Consider the following 15152-nt stretch of genomic DNA (forward strand, 5'->3'; position numbering starts at 1 on the left):
AAGGAAATCAGATTTTATTCTTAGAAAACAACTGAAATACTACAATTAGATCTGGGCCCCGGGGGTGGGGGTGGGGGTGAGGGAACCCTTTAGCCTGTTGTGCCTCAGATTTCTTACGAAGTCAGACGGTTTGATTGGATGATCTCTAGAATCCTTTGGGTCACAACATTCTATAATTTTTGTATGAGAGTATTTTAGAGTTTGAAATTATAACCTTTATCTTTTCTCTCTTTTTTGTGTTTAGGAAGAAAAGGCTTCTCTTTTACATCGTACTCAGGAAGAAAGAAGAAAGAGGGAGGTAAGAACAGCTTTGTAATAGTCCCTGTAGATAAACGTTTTCCATGGCATCTAAATAAGTCTTGGTATTCCTGTTTTATATATTAGATACATGTATGTTATATGTGACATGACTTAAGTATTTATATGCATGTTAAATTTCAGAAACATTTCTGGATTTGTTGGATTTTATGGTAGGTCGTCTATTCTGGAACCAATGTAGGAAAGGTGGACTAAAAGAGCAGTTTCCAGAATAGAGGGAGAAAATAGGCTTTCAGTTCACTTACTTGCTTACGATACGGCTTCCAGAAGGTGTAGAAAGTCTTCGTGTATAGTGTTCATGTTTTGTCAAGCAAAAGGAGAAAACTCCCTGTCAAGGCAAGTTATCTTAACTATTTGTGAAGAAGCTGAATAAATGAAAGGAGCTATAGTGACATTTGGCATTTTAGTCTTTATTTTACATTTTATCTTTCGGAGGTAATTTCTTAAAATGGCTTTACTTTGTTGATTAATCAGCAATTGTGGTGTCCTGTGGCCTGCTTTTCTAGGTCATTTTTTGTTTTGTTTTTTAATAATTCATCCATTCCTTTAACAAATATAAATTGAGAGCTTGCTATGTTCCAGGTACTTTTCTGCTGGCTGGGTATATAGACAGGGAATGAAACAGTGTGTCTGCTGCTGGGTGGTGGAGCACAGGTGTTCCCCAGGATCCGGAGGTGGGGACTTGGAAGGTCGGCTTTGGATGTAGGGTGTGAGGGAAGGGTCCCTGAGCTGGTGAGAGCCCAGCGGATTTCCGAAGGATGGAAAAGAAAAGCTGTGGAAAGCTGGAAGAAGGGCATTCTTGGTCAAGGGAACAGCAGACGCACAGACGCTCAGGCAGGGCTTCTTAACCTTCGCATTTCTGACATTGTGGCCAGGTCATTCCTTGTCGTGGGGACTGTCCTGCACGCTGCAGGGTGCTTAGCAGCGTCCCTGGCCTCTCCTAGATGCCGGAACACTCCCTACCCCTGCTGAGACAACTCCTCTAGATGCCGAAACACTCCCTGCCCCTGCTGAGACAGCCACGGTGTCTCCAGAAGTTACCGAACGTTCCCTCGGCGGGAGTTGCCCTCACTTGAAAACCACTGCTCAAACAGGAGAAGTGTGTATTGGTTGGTGTATTTTATCTTTTCTGGAAGATTCTCAATCAGCCAGCTCTCCCGGTTGTGCCTCTGCTCCATCTTCGCTCTCCTCCTCCTCTTGGACTCACATGACAGAGGTGTTCGACCTTTGCATTATGTCCCGTGTGTCTCCTGTACTCTTTTCGGTATATTTATTCTTTTGAATACCTATGCTTTGGTTTGGCTATTTTCTTTTGTTCTAACTTCTGATTTACAAATGATCTCTTTTAGTGATGTCTGATTGTTAAGTACATCCATTGAGTTCTGAATTTCAGTTTCTATTTGCGTTCTAGAATTTTCTTTGATTCTTTTATTTCCCAGTTCTCTCGTCTTTTCATTTCTTGCACGTAACTGTAGATTTTTAAAGATAATGTTTCCTCTCCAGTGTTTGGAATTCCTGTGGGTTCATTTTTATTGTTTGTCCTCTTGATTTTAAATTCTTGTCTTTGCCTGGTTATTTTGGTTGAATACCGGACATTGTATGTTCCAAACTGAAGCGATATCTTCAGGCTTAGAATATGGCCTCTTCTTTTTGGAGAGTGTTGCATTTGCTTCCGGCAGGCAGTGGGCGAGGGATGAATCCCCTTTAAAACAGGGATGAGCTAATGTGAAGCTGGCCTCCAGGCCTCGTGAGGACTCACTCACCTGTCCTCAGCGCACCTGCCAGAGAGCGGGGGTGCTCCTGAGACTTCCCCAGCAGACAGCTGAATGAGTAAAAATAAGTGTTTTGAAAATGCATGGGATGTTATATGAGTGTTTAATTAAGTGCTGTTAGAGTCATCATAGTTATGAATAGATTCCCAAACTAGGTTTAAGCTCAAGGATTCCCTTGTAACCATTTGAAGCTCAGAAAGTACACTTTTGTGACCTGATGGTATGTTCTCTAATCCCAAGATTGCGTCAATGTGTATGTGCCTTTCAAGCCTGGTAGGTGGCATTCATAGAAGATGTGAAACGTTGTCATGTGATAAGACAGTACAGATTTTCGTGTCACACCTGAGTTTGCTGTCTGACTCATATCTTTTGGCATCACTTAATCTTTATGGAAGTCTCGGTTTCTGTGTCTTTAAAACAGGAGTAATGCTCACCTGTAAGGTTATTGTATGAATGCATGTGAAGTGTCTCTCTTAGGGCTGGCACATAGTAGGCTCTCAAACACTGTTAGCTGCAGTGGTTATAATGATGATGAAGAATATATATTTTTGCTGGGTCACTGAAAGGTTGTTTTTTTTTTTTTTTAACATCTTTATTGGAGTATAATTTCTCTACAATGTTGTGTTAGTTTCTGCTTTATAACAAAGTGAATCAGCCAAACATATACATATATCCCCATATCTCCTCCCTCTTGCATTTCCCTCCCACCCTCCCTATCCTGAAAGTTTTAAAGACAGAGTCGAGTCGATAAAAATTGGAGTTTTCTGCTTGGAAACAAAGTGACCTTTAAAATAGGTGCTTCTGTTGTCTGTATTTTTTTTAAATACTTAAAACAAAAACTTTTAAAAAAAGAAGTCTTTCTATGCTGGTAGAATTGTAAAATAATGTAGCTGTTTTGGAAAACAGTCCAGCAGTTCCTCAAGTGTTAATTCCATGCCTAGATATACACCCATGAGAAATGAAAACCTATGTCCCTGCAAAAGCTGGTACATGAATGTCCACAGCAGCATTATTCATAATAGCCCAAAGTGGAAAGAGCTCAAATGTCCATCCGTTAATAAGTGGATAAACAAAATGAGACATCCGTATAGTGGAACAGCCATAAAAAGGAGTGACGTACTGATACATGGTACAGCGTGGATGAAGCTTGAAAACATCATGCCAAGTGAAAAAAGTCAGACACAAAAGGCCACATATTATGATTCCATTGTACATCATGTCCAGAATAGGCAGTTCCATATAGACAGAAAATTGGTTAGTGATTGCCAGCAGTGGGGGGTCGGGGTGGGAGGACAGAGAATGAGGGATGACTGGGTAAAACCCCCGGGTACAGGGGTTTTATTGGGGATGGGTGATGAAAATGTTCCAAAATTAGACAGTGGTGGTGATTGCACAACTCTGAGTATATTGAAAATTGGTGAATGGTACACTTAAAAGAGTGAGTTTTGTGGTACGTGAATTATGTAGCTGTTTTGTTTTTTGAGTCTGAACTAGTATTTGTCATTTTCACTGATCCTGACCCATTGTTCCCTCCTCCCTGCATTATTCAGGAAGAAAGACGAAGATTGAAAAATGCAATAATTATCCAGTCATTTATTCGAGGCTATAGAGACAGAAAACAGCAAGTAAGTTTGTTTTTAAACTGAGAAGGAATTAGAAACGTATGAGAGAGCTTATTTTATTTTATTTATTTTTATTTTTTAATAGATTGATTGATTGATTGGCTGCGTTGGGTCTTCCATTGCTGTGCGTGGGCTTTCTCTAGTTGCCGCGAGCGGGGGGCTACTCTTTGTTGCGGTGCAAGGGCTTCTCGTTGCGGTGGCTTCTCTTGTTGCGGAGCACAGGCTCTAGGCGCACAGGCTTCAGTAGTTGTGGCACGTGGGCTCAGTAATTGTGGCGCGCAGGCTCTAGAGCGCAGGCTCAGTAGTTGTGGCCCATGGGCTTAGTTGCACCGCAGCATGTGGGATCTTCCCGGACCAGGGTTCGAACTCTTGTCCCCTGTGTTGGCAGGCGGATTCTTAACCACTGCGCCACCAGGGAAGCCCTGAGAGCTTATTTTAAATATGGCCTTGGATTCTTAGAAGTGGAATTCATTTTGTATGTGTTTCTGTGTGTACTTGTTTAATGAAAGTTAATGTGGATAATAGTATTTTCCCCAATAGTTAATTGTATTAGTTTATATAAAGATTTATAGACAGATGAGTTTTTTGGTGATTTTTAAATTATTAAATGCAAACATAGGCCAAACCACGGCTAAAGATCACAGTAGAAGGAGGTGATGGAAGACTCCTGCATAGGGCGTTCATGGCTCTGTCACTACATTCCAGGCTTTTCGGGTTTCATTAACCGTTTACCAATGATAACTTCTCAGTAACGGAATCTTAATTGTCCGTTTCCACTACTCCAGTTTAAACACTGAGTGACCATTTAGACCATACGATCATGTGATCCTGTCTTTATGTCTTGTTTTGTTTTCAGTATTCCATCCAGAGGAGTGCATTTGATCGCCGGGCCGGCTTGTCCCAGTCCGGTGGCGCTTTCTCCATCGCCAGTGGCCCCACCCTCACCCTTTTGGTGAGGCAGCTTCTGTTTTTTTACAAACAGAATGAAGACTCAAAACGCTTGGTGAGTGTTGGCTACATTTTCACTAACCCTTGTTAACGTCTTTTCCAGCTTTTGGTTTAATGGGATCAGAAACCCCTCCAGCGCGTCTCACCCTTGTGACTTCCTCAGCCAGCGGTGATAGGTCGTCTTGGTGATAATGTTTTACCTCTTAAAAATCGATACAGATTTTCAGTAGGCTTTTTCATGTTTTCATTAAGGCAAATTTCACATAATAAGAAACAGTAGGCTACTCTGTTGTGCTGCCCCCATTGCCCAGTCCGCACGGGCAGCACCTTGTTTTGCACAGAACCCTCCACCCTGTGCCTGCATCCCTGGGACGTGCATCCTCAGCGTCATAGCCTGTTTGTTACCTGTAAATACTGAAATGTAAATCTCGGAACTCTAGGGCCTCTCTCTTGAAACATCTAAAATATAATTGTGTAACTCAAAAAATGTTATAGGTTTTGATGTTATCAGTGATGAGGACCGGTGTGTGTTAACGGAGGAGATACGTGGATGAATCATCTTTATAAAGTGGAACTTGTTACTGTGTCCACTTTCCCAGGAAGTACTGAGATTCATTAGGTTAAATATGTATTTATTCTTAGACATCCTTATTTACCTGGATTAAAAATTTCTAATTAAAACATGGGTATACAGTGAAAAGTAAGTCTTCCATGCTCCAACCGTACGTACTAGAAGGATCCTTGTGTGGACTGTAAGTACAGAAGACATAGGAATACTTTATCGCTTATCTGGTGTTTGGCTTTAACACCCAACGTTGCTTCCTGTATTGAGCTGGGCTGGACCATGGGAAGAACTTTCCATAAATCTTTAGAGGCAGTAAAGATGGCTTTCCTTAAATGCAGGCTCTTTTTGAAATTAATTAATTAATTAATTTTATTTATTTTGGCTACATTGGGTCTTCGTTGCTGGGCACAGGCTTTCTCTAGTTGCGGCGAGCAGGGGCTACTCTTCGTTGTGGTGCATGGGCTTCTCATTGCGGTGGCTTCTCTTGTTGCGGAGCACGGGCTCTAGGCGCACGGGCTTCAGTAGTTGTGGCACTTGGGCTCAGGAGTTGTGGCGTGCGGGCTCTAGAGCGCGGGCTCAGTAGTCGTGGCACACGGGCTTAGTTGCTCCGCAGCATGTGGGATCTTCCCGGACCAGGGCTCGAGCCCGTGTCCCCTAAAGGCACGCTCTTTCTAGGCTTTCTATCTGAAGCCTGTGAGAAGAAGAATGAGAAACGTACAGCAGCAGGTCATCTGGCTCTCTTTCTGGAGCAGTCTGTTCCTTCCTCATGTACTCTGACCTTGCAGATTGAAGGTCAGACGTGGAGCACAGCCACGTGGCGGTCAGAAGGGCTGTCAGTCCTCTGTTTCTCCAGAGCACCCTTCCCTTTGGAGAACTGCTTCTGCCCCACTCTGAGGTCTGGTCAGTGGTTCCTGCATGCTTTCTGGACGTGGCGCAGCCGCCCAGTCCTACAGGCCCTGTGTAGGATTAGAATTAACCAGGTCCTCAAACCTGGTTTATATGAGAAAAGCAAACTGGATTGTTTATTTAGTTTGCACAGAAAAATGCAAGAACAATAAATCAGTCATATGTGGAGGGAAAGTCTCCTGCCCATCTTCAAGGACCCTAATTCCTACTTTAAGAGCAGGCGTGATGCCACTTTTAATAGTTTTTCTAAGGTGCTCTGTGCAAAAGTGTGCGTATATGGCTCTCCCTTCCTCACCCACCCCCTTGATTTATTTTTTATTGTAATGACTGTAAATATGGTCGCTAAAATAGTGTACCGTGATTGTATTTTCTTTTGTGTACAGTTTTCTTGAGTTACTCTAGAGTGAATTGTTGTGTCATTTCTGTTTAATTATCTTTGAGTCTCTTTATGATAAAGTCTTCTTCCACCTCCTGACAGTAAAATAATTCTCAGTACAGTTTTCCGTGACTAGAGGGTCAGGTCACTGGTGCTCTTTCCCCGCTGAGCTGTTCCTTCTGCGTCCTGGAAACTTGCTGCACAGTTTGGAGTGGTTGCTCTCCATGCCTGCCATGTTCCTGGGAAAACCTCCGCTTTGCTTTGCTTCCGTTTCAGTTCCTCTTTCCTGATTCCATATCTTTTTGCTTTCTTGGTTTACTCCCTTGTTTTATTGATATATAGCCTCAGTTAACTTCCTGAGAAAGGATGGATAAGATGGAAAGCTTTTGAAACTGTACTTATCTGAATTTAGTAAATAACAACAAAAAGTTAGGCAAAGCAGATGTTTAATGTACTTAGAACTTTTGGGATGATATTGGTGCATTTGTCAAGAATGTAAAAAGCAATATCAAAATCCAGTCCACTACAAGGATATATTGTACAGCACAGAGAATATAGCCAATATTTTATAATAACTATAAAGGGAGGGTAACCTTTAAAAATTGTGAATCACTGTGTTGTACACCTGAAGCATGTAATGTTGTACATCAACTATACCTCAATTAAAAAAAAAATACCAGTCCAGAAAGTGTTCAAATAAAGTGCTTTGAGGTTTTTTTTTATGTCGTTGAAACGTAATTACTTGATTAATGTATTTACAGCCTTATTCTTGTACTTCCTACAGTTGGCCTTCAGATTTTTATAATGTTCGGTTACTGTACATCCTAGTTTTATTTGTTAATGGGTATTCAGTACAAATTCTAGAATGAACTGCGTGTCACATAGTGCAGAAAACATTTGTATGATACTGGTTCCTGAGAAAATAGGAACAAGTAGCTCCAAATACCTCAAGAAGAAAGATTGTGTGTAGGTAAATTAACATTCGGATTGGGTCTCAGAGTTATTTCCACCCGAGTTAGGACACACTCGAATTTATCATGCAAAACACATGTGTTAGTACTTTAATTGTTTGATAACATTTTATATCAAATAAGTGTTACTCTCAGAGGAGAAACTCTGTAAAAATGACAGGTAAAGAAAAGGTTCTGTGGCACATTTAAGAAGCTGTCTTAATTTTAACGCTTCTAAATGGGTCTCACGAAATGAACAAATAGCAACAAAAATATCGTAGAGGAAGTATAAGAGATGCCTGTTTGGTATTGTGCTTTCAAAACCACTTCCGGTAGCTGTATCCACACTAGAGAGGCCTCCTGGATGGGAGCTCGACAGAAATCTAGCTCAGCATTTGCCCACCGCGATGGCCCATCACCGTGTCCGGGACAGCGGGGGTTCTGGTCATCCAGACGCGTCTCTGACCTTTTTTCCCTCCAGCCGTGTGGACGTATAATTGACAAATAAAATTATAAGATACTTCAGGTGCGCACTGCGATGGTTTGTATAAACATTGTGATAGGATTCCTCCTGTCTAGTTAAGTGACACATCTCTCGCCTCACATGCTACACACCTGGCCTTTTATCGGGAATAGTGGGACTGAATGATTGCCTTTTCTACCGAAATTTCATTGAGTTAGGGAAGGAGAGTATCCACAGGAAAGGTGCTGGAAACTCAGAGGAGAAAGGTAAAAAGAAGGAACTGTTATCCTTCGTAACTTATGATGGAGATTGTGATTCTCGTATGTTTTTATTGTGGTTTGCTGAGTTTTGCAAATGAACTTTCTGCTTCACACTTACATGGGTTTTAAGTACTTTTAGTGATAAATGTAGTAATTTAACTCCGTGCCAATGTGCTTTCTTAAGGTGGAAGGTTCAGGACGTGTGTGCTGCTACCTAAAACCTGACTTAGGAGGTTCACTTCTTCTTCGCATGTTTCGATTGTTTTGATTAAGTATTTACCAATTAAGGCAATTTTGGTATGTTTGTAATTAGTAAATACTTAGCTTTTTGTGGACTGCGAGTTATAATTGTATGTTTTGCTGTTTCTTTCAGATATGGACGTATCAGAACCTAATTAAATATAGCTCTTTGTTTGTCCAGCAGTTGGATGGATCTGAGAGACTTACGTGCTTATTTCAAATAAAGAGGTTGATGAGCCTCTGTTGCAGGTAAACCCATCGTTGTCAGCAACTTGTGCAACGTGGTGGTCACTTTGTCTAGAGGAATACACCCTTTGGTCTTCAGTGTCTGTGACAGTGGTTTTCCCCTTTTTTTCCTTTTTGAGACTGGAATGTTCTACGTATTACAGTTTTCACTCCTGTGACTCTTCTCCCTGTAGGAATTAAAATGTGGGTATAAATACCTTCCAGATGATGTTTTCTTTCAGGTAGGCTCTGGAGTTATCTTGCGGGGTATCAGGGGTCCTGGTTGCTAGCGAGTGGATGGGCCACCTGGAAGGACTCCTGCTGTGAGGAGGCGGGCTCCCATTCTCCTAGGGTCGCTACCCTGGGGACAGGCTCTTTAGAGCAGGCCTTTCATCAGGCTCTTGTGATTTATGTGTGGACTTGAAATAAGTCACTTCCATGACTTTGCTGGATTCAGTTTACAAAGCACATTTAGGTGATGTGAGCAGTAGTACCTGAATGAGAAAACAAATTAACATCTTCACTGTTTTTCTCAAAATTGCTGGTATCTGCACAGTAGCAAACTTTCAAATGATTCTGACCCTTTAATATAATTTCAGCTAATTTTCTGGAAGTTGCATGTAGTAAGGTTTATTTAGGATTGCTATCAGAGCTAGGCCTTGTTAACTGACTTCCAGAATCCTGAGCTGGACTAAAGGTAGAGAAGAACCTTTATGAAGAGAGAGAGTCTGGAAGATCACCAATCCCAAGAAATCTTATTTTTTTCAAACCCCTTTTATTTCTTGGAAAAACTTTTACTTTGAAAAACACATTGTACGCATTGAGTCGCTGGAGCGGGAGTCAGCAAACGTTTTCTGTAAACACCCAGATGGCATGAAGTGTGGCCTCTCTTCCGCATACTGTGTTTTTTCTCACAAGCTTTTCAAGGTGTCAGGGGCACCCTTCACCTGAGAGCCACGCAGCCTGTGGCTGGTTCCGCGCACGGGCTGTAGTTTGTGGACACTTAATGTCCTTCGAAGGTATTCATTTAGCAAGTAATTTGAATAGATGATAAACCCAAATGTAATTTCTCCTTGTTTTCCCCAACTTTTTGTTTTGGAAAATTTCTAACACCAGTAAAGTTGAAAGAATACCATATATCCTCCACCTAGATTCAAAAGTTACCATTTTGCCACATTTGCTTTCTCTCTCTCTCCACACGTACAGTGTGTTGTTTTTCTAAAGCATGTAAAAGTAAGTTGCAGACATCATGACGCTTCACCCGATTCACTGTGCTTCTCCTAAGAAAGCACACTCTCTGATAACCGTAATGCTGTGTTCACATCTAAGAAAATGAATAGTAATTCTCTTAATATCATGTGGTATACACACTCCATATTCACATTTCCCCAGTTATCTCAAAAATATCTTCTCTGTTTTGATGATCCTAGGCTCCATTTGTTTCACTTATTCCTTTGTCTCCTCTCTTTCCTTTAAATTGGCTGTCAGTTCTAGAGGAGAGTTTTTCAAACACACCGTCTTCATGTTTGGGGCTGAACCATTCTGTGTTGTGCACGTGGTCCTGCGTGTTGTAGGGGTTTAGCAGGATCCTTGCCCTGCACCCGCTTGATCACACGGGTCTCCAGACACTGCCGAGTGTTGCCCCCATGAGAACCACTGACATCGGGCTGTACTTGATTCAGTTTAAGCGTGTTCAACAAGAATGCTTCATAGCAGATAATTGTGAGAGCCCTAGTGCCTCACATGAGACACAGCCCATTCTCAGTGAGGCTGAGTGAAAGTAAAAACTCCTCTCTCTATTGTGCAGGTACATTTCCTTCCGTGTCATTAGAGTACCACCTTTCACCCAGTGGTTTGTTTTTGCATTTGATGATCTACGCCTGAATCAGTTGTTATATCCATGGTTTATAAAATGCTGATTTTTCTAATTCTGTTGTTTCTTCAGTGTTTGTTAGTTGGCTTTATTTCTGAAGAAGACCCTGCCTCCTTTTCTCTTTAGTCTCAGTCAGGCCTCGTGTATTTTTAAATGCTGGGTAGAGGGAGCCCTTATCAGAGCCCCATTAGTGTTTTGAAGCGTCTTTGCTTTCTGGGACCACACTATGTTGGGCCCTATTTAACACCTCCCCTGAAAGCCCCAGGTTGGGGCTGTTTTCTCTAAGGAAGCTGGTTCCTTTAGAGGAGGAATGAAGTTTTAACAAAGTAAAATTAGAATAGAAATCTGTTAGAAACTATTTCGCGTGTGTGAAGTTAATAAACCAGTGAATGGTCTTCCCTGCTGCGTGCAGGGCATTGAACTTCAGGTGCTTGGGCAGGTTGCCAGAGGAGGGGGCGTGTGCTTTCTTCCACTCTTTTGGTCTCCATGGGAATTTAAGATAACTTTTTCAGAGCTAGAAAAGTAGTTTCATGTGAAGGAGATGATGTACCTCATTGTGTGTAAAATACGTGAATGAACAGATAACACGGAAGTCGATGGCACCTGAGTTGAGCATGAGTGGAACTCGGGTCAGTACAGTAATGAAGTAGAGGTCAGGAGGCTGGATTCTAGTGCTGCCTCTGTGTCCTGCTAGCTTAGGGCATGACGCAAGTTACTGGATCTCGTTTTCAGCTTCATTCTAAAGTGAGGAATATTGGATGAGACTGGTCCTTCCAGGCCCAGTATTTCAGTGCTCTGCTGGGTGGTTGGACTGATGGGTACACCTCTGCTTAAAAGCAAATGGTCTCCTGGTCACCTCCATCCTTCAGAGCCGTCTTTTTGCCTTTCCCTGGGCACTGGAAGCACCATTGAGGGCTCAGGGCTCTAACGGTGCAGAGGTCATTGTTGGCATCTAGTACAGCTCTCAGAGTACACACTTTCTGTCATTTTTATTTAGTGCTAACAGTGTTTGTAAACAGCTGCTTATCAACTTCAGTAAATTTATTTTGAAAATAAAGATAATTTTTTTTAAAAGTAATGAATACTGACATTACTTACATTTTTTCTTATGTGAGCATCCATTAGGAACAGAATTGGGATTGGCTAATCAGTTAATAACTTCGTTGATTAAAAAAGTTTATGGGCTTCCTCCTAAGTGCTTGGCCCAGTTCTCAGCACTGCATGTGACTGTGACAGGCAGAGAAGGGACCTGCTCTCCTGGAGACTGTCTTCTGGGAGACTGAGAATAAGCAAGAATAAGTAACATAGGAACATCTTTATGTGACAGAAATAAACGGTAAATAATGAGGAGGATAAAAGGAGGAAAGGGGGGTTGAAATTTGGGGGTGTAGTTTGACTTTGGAGAGTCTGGCGGGAAGGGTGGCCCTGAGCGGGGAGGATGGACAGCTGTGCAGGGACCAGAGTCTCCCCAGGCTCTGGTGGGGAGGCAGAGGGAGGACCCTCTGGGCACATCCCAGGATCTGGAAGGGACTTGCTTTTTTTATTTATTTATTTTTGGCTGCATTGGATCTTCTTTGCTGTGCACGCGGGCTTTCTCTAGTTTCGGCGAGCGGGGGTGGGGGGGTACTCTTTGTTGTGGTGTGCGTGCTTCTCGTTGCGGTGGCTTCTCTCATTGTGGAGCACAGGCTCTAGGCGCGCGGGCTTCACTAGTTGTGGCTCGCGGGCTCTAGAGCGCAGGCTCAGCAGTTGTGACGCACGGGCTTAGTTGCTCCGTGGCATGTGGAATCTTCCCGGACCAGGGCTCGAACCTGTGTTCCCTGCATTGGCAGGCGGATTCTTAACCCCTGCACCACCAGGGAAGCCCTGGAAGGTACTTTCTTTAGGACTTGGGCTTTCATGCTGAGAGAGGAGAGAAGCCAAAGGAGAGTTCTGAGCCAAGGGTGACATGACTGGAATTTTCTTTCTTCCCTGACTCTTATAATGTTTTTATTATGAAATTTTCAAACATAAAAGAGTAGAAGAGTGGCACAGTAAGCGGTCATCTGCCTGCCATCCAGTCGACTGTTTTTAACATTGTTGACCACTGTTAACATTTTGCTGAGTCATTTCAAAGTAACGTAGTGACTTCCCACTCCCAAAATGCTTCAGTGGCCATCTCCCCAAAGGACACTCCTGCAAACAAGCGTTTCACTAGTACACCTTTAAAAATGGTTGAGAGTAATATTAACTGTCACTAGGAAACCAGTCTAGTTTGACAATCCCAGTAATAGCAGCCCTTGTACTTAGAGATGACTCAGGTTGGTCTAATACTACGTCCATTTTCAAATTTCTCTTGTTTTCAAATTACACTGAATAGCTGTTTTTCTTTCTTTCTTCTTTTTAAAAAATAAACTCTAATTGACCACACATAACCTTGGATGTCTCTTGAATCTTTTCATCTGGAGTAGCCCCTGCCACCCTGCATCTCCAATTTATGTTTTTCTAGAACGTTCTCAGTAGTGTGCTGCAGAGACGGGGATCCGTAAGAGACAGCAGTGGTCCATTCCAGAAATGATGGTGTCTTGGGCCATGGTGATCGCAGTGGGAGTGTCATGAAGTTGGTTGGAAACTAGAGTGCACAGGATTTACAGACTGGATGTGGGGTTTCAGAAAATAAAGCCAAGGATGCATACCGGCTTTTGGTTTGAGCATTTAGAAGGATGAAGTCGTTTTAGACACTAAGGAACTTAAACACGCGTGAGATTAAATGAATTGTGTAGAAAGAGAACCAGAGACTGGTCCCTGGGGTCCCCTGACATCAGGATGCTGTGGGGAAGAGGGGGAGCTGGTGATGGAGGAGGAGAGTCCAGGACCCTGGCATCCAAGTAGGGAAAGCACGGGGGAGGGGGGAGGGGCGGTCAGGAAGTGGCCACCAGCATAAACGGAGTCAGAGAGTTGATCATTGAGTTGGTAATGCTCAGTATTGTTTTCCAGGAAAGGTAAAATCAGGATTCCCTCTCTGTGAACATGTGTCAGTAATTTTATTTAACTGGTTAATTAAGGAGGGAACCGAGGTGTTACAACTGATTCAAATAAGGATTTGCCTTAGGGAATTTATATTCTCTGGCAGAAGCCTTTTGCATTGCCAGGAACAGGAATAATTTGTGTCGCTCTGTATGGGAAACATTTGCATTCCTGTCAGTTTTCTACAAGTTAGCTTCTGTCTCTACGGAGTTGTAGATCAGCCTGGTGGAAGGCGAGGATGGAGGGTAACACAGTGAGCGAGCTGGGCTGGCCACCAGTCTTTTCTGCCCAGTTCACAGTCTGGCGGTTTTCCCCGCCGTAGCACCGTTGGTCATCTTGATGAGAGCAGCGGTGGGGAAGGGCCGGTTGGCTCGGGCTTAAGAGGAATTGTGAATGGTGAAGAGCTCTGCACAGGGGCAGGGACGTGGGCCAGGACTGGGTGAGGCAGTGGGGTCTGGAGACTAAGGTGGGAAACCTGAGAGTGCGCTTATCCAGGATCCAGGTGGGAGGGGAAATGGGCGCCGGGGAAGGGGTTGCTGGAGCTCGGCGGAATGAGGGCCAGGCGGTGCGGCCTGGGTGGGCACAGACAGTGTTCTTGGGTTTTCAAGAAACAAAGGGCCCACTTAAAAGGTGGAGCACTTTTGAAAAGCAGACACACAATGAACAATAAGCACTTGAAAAGGTACTCAACATCGTAAATAATCACAGATGCAAATTCAGGTCACAGTAAAGTTCAGTAATGCAGCCGTTAGCTTGGCTAAACCTTGAAAAAGGGTTAATACCAAGCGTTACCGGTACGGAGCAGCTGGGACTCTCACTAACTGCCCTTCACACTGGACGGTTTCTTGTCAAGTTAAATACTGTCCGGCTACCATGTGACCCAGTGGTTCCTCACCTAGGAATTTACCCAAGAGAAATGAGACAGGTCCACACACGCTATCCTTGAACGTTCATACAGCTTTATTTATAACGAGAAAAGTCTGGAAACGACTCGTGTCCATCAGCATATGAATGCATAACCAAAACATGGTCTTCCCATGCTGTGGAATGCTACTAGCAGTAAAAGGACCGTGTTTTTAACATGTTGGATGAATCTCAGAAAGATGCCGAGTGAGGAATCTGGACATTAATGTGTACATACCGTACGGTTCCTCGTGTGTAGAATAGTAGAAAATGCAGACTAGTCTATGTGACAGAAGAACTGGGTTGGGGGTGGGGGAGTTGGAGGGAGGAAGTTACTAGAGAGGGCCGAGAGGAAGCGGTGGATGGATGTGTTGTGTCCTCATTGTGGGGTAGTGTCGGGGCTCATTGCGTTGCATACTTTAAATGAGTGCAGGTTATCATGTGTAAATTGTGTCTCTGTAAAGCTGATTCTAAGAAAAGAGGGAGGGGGGTTATATGTTTACATATAGCTCTTTGTTGTACAGCAGAAACTAACACATCATTGTAAAGCAATTATACTCCAATAAAGATGTAAAAAAAAAAAGGCATTCTCTGTTTTTAAGTAAGACTTAGTTTTGTGACAGCTAAGCCTTCCTTTCTGCCTGTAATTCTCATAGTAAGAAGGGAGTCTTTAGTCAAAATGCTAGATGACTTAGGATCAGAAATATACTAAGTGTTCTTCTTGGGGG

The 15152-nt window shown here is 43.0% G+C and overlaps 1 protein-coding gene across 4 annotated transcripts in view; it reads left to right on the forward strand.

The window, feature by feature from the left end:
- The window catches only part of UBE3C (ubiquitin protein ligase E3C), a 117812-nt gene that overhangs the window by 23704 nt on the left and 78956 nt on the right, over nt 1-15152 (forward strand). For 3 of the 4 annotated variants that reach the window (XM_079931330.1, XM_079931331.1, XM_079931332.1), the window contains exons 2-5: nt 245-298; nt 3641-3715; nt 4569-4715; nt 8554-8669. In XM_079931330.1, coding sequence (XP_079787456.1) covers nt 245-298; nt 3641-3715; nt 4569-4715; nt 8554-8669 — 392 coding nt within the window. Of the gene's footprint in view, nt 1-244; nt 299-3640; nt 3716-4568; nt 4716-8553; nt 8670-15152 lie in introns of those variants that run through there. The other variant, XM_079931333.1, reaches the window with a different exon arrangement.

This window comes from Stenella coeruleoalba (assembly GCF_951394435.1).
Source record: "Stenella coeruleoalba genome assembly, chromosome: 9".
Lineage (NCBI taxonomy): Eukaryota > Metazoa > Chordata > Mammalia > Artiodactyla > Delphinidae > Stenella > Stenella coeruleoalba.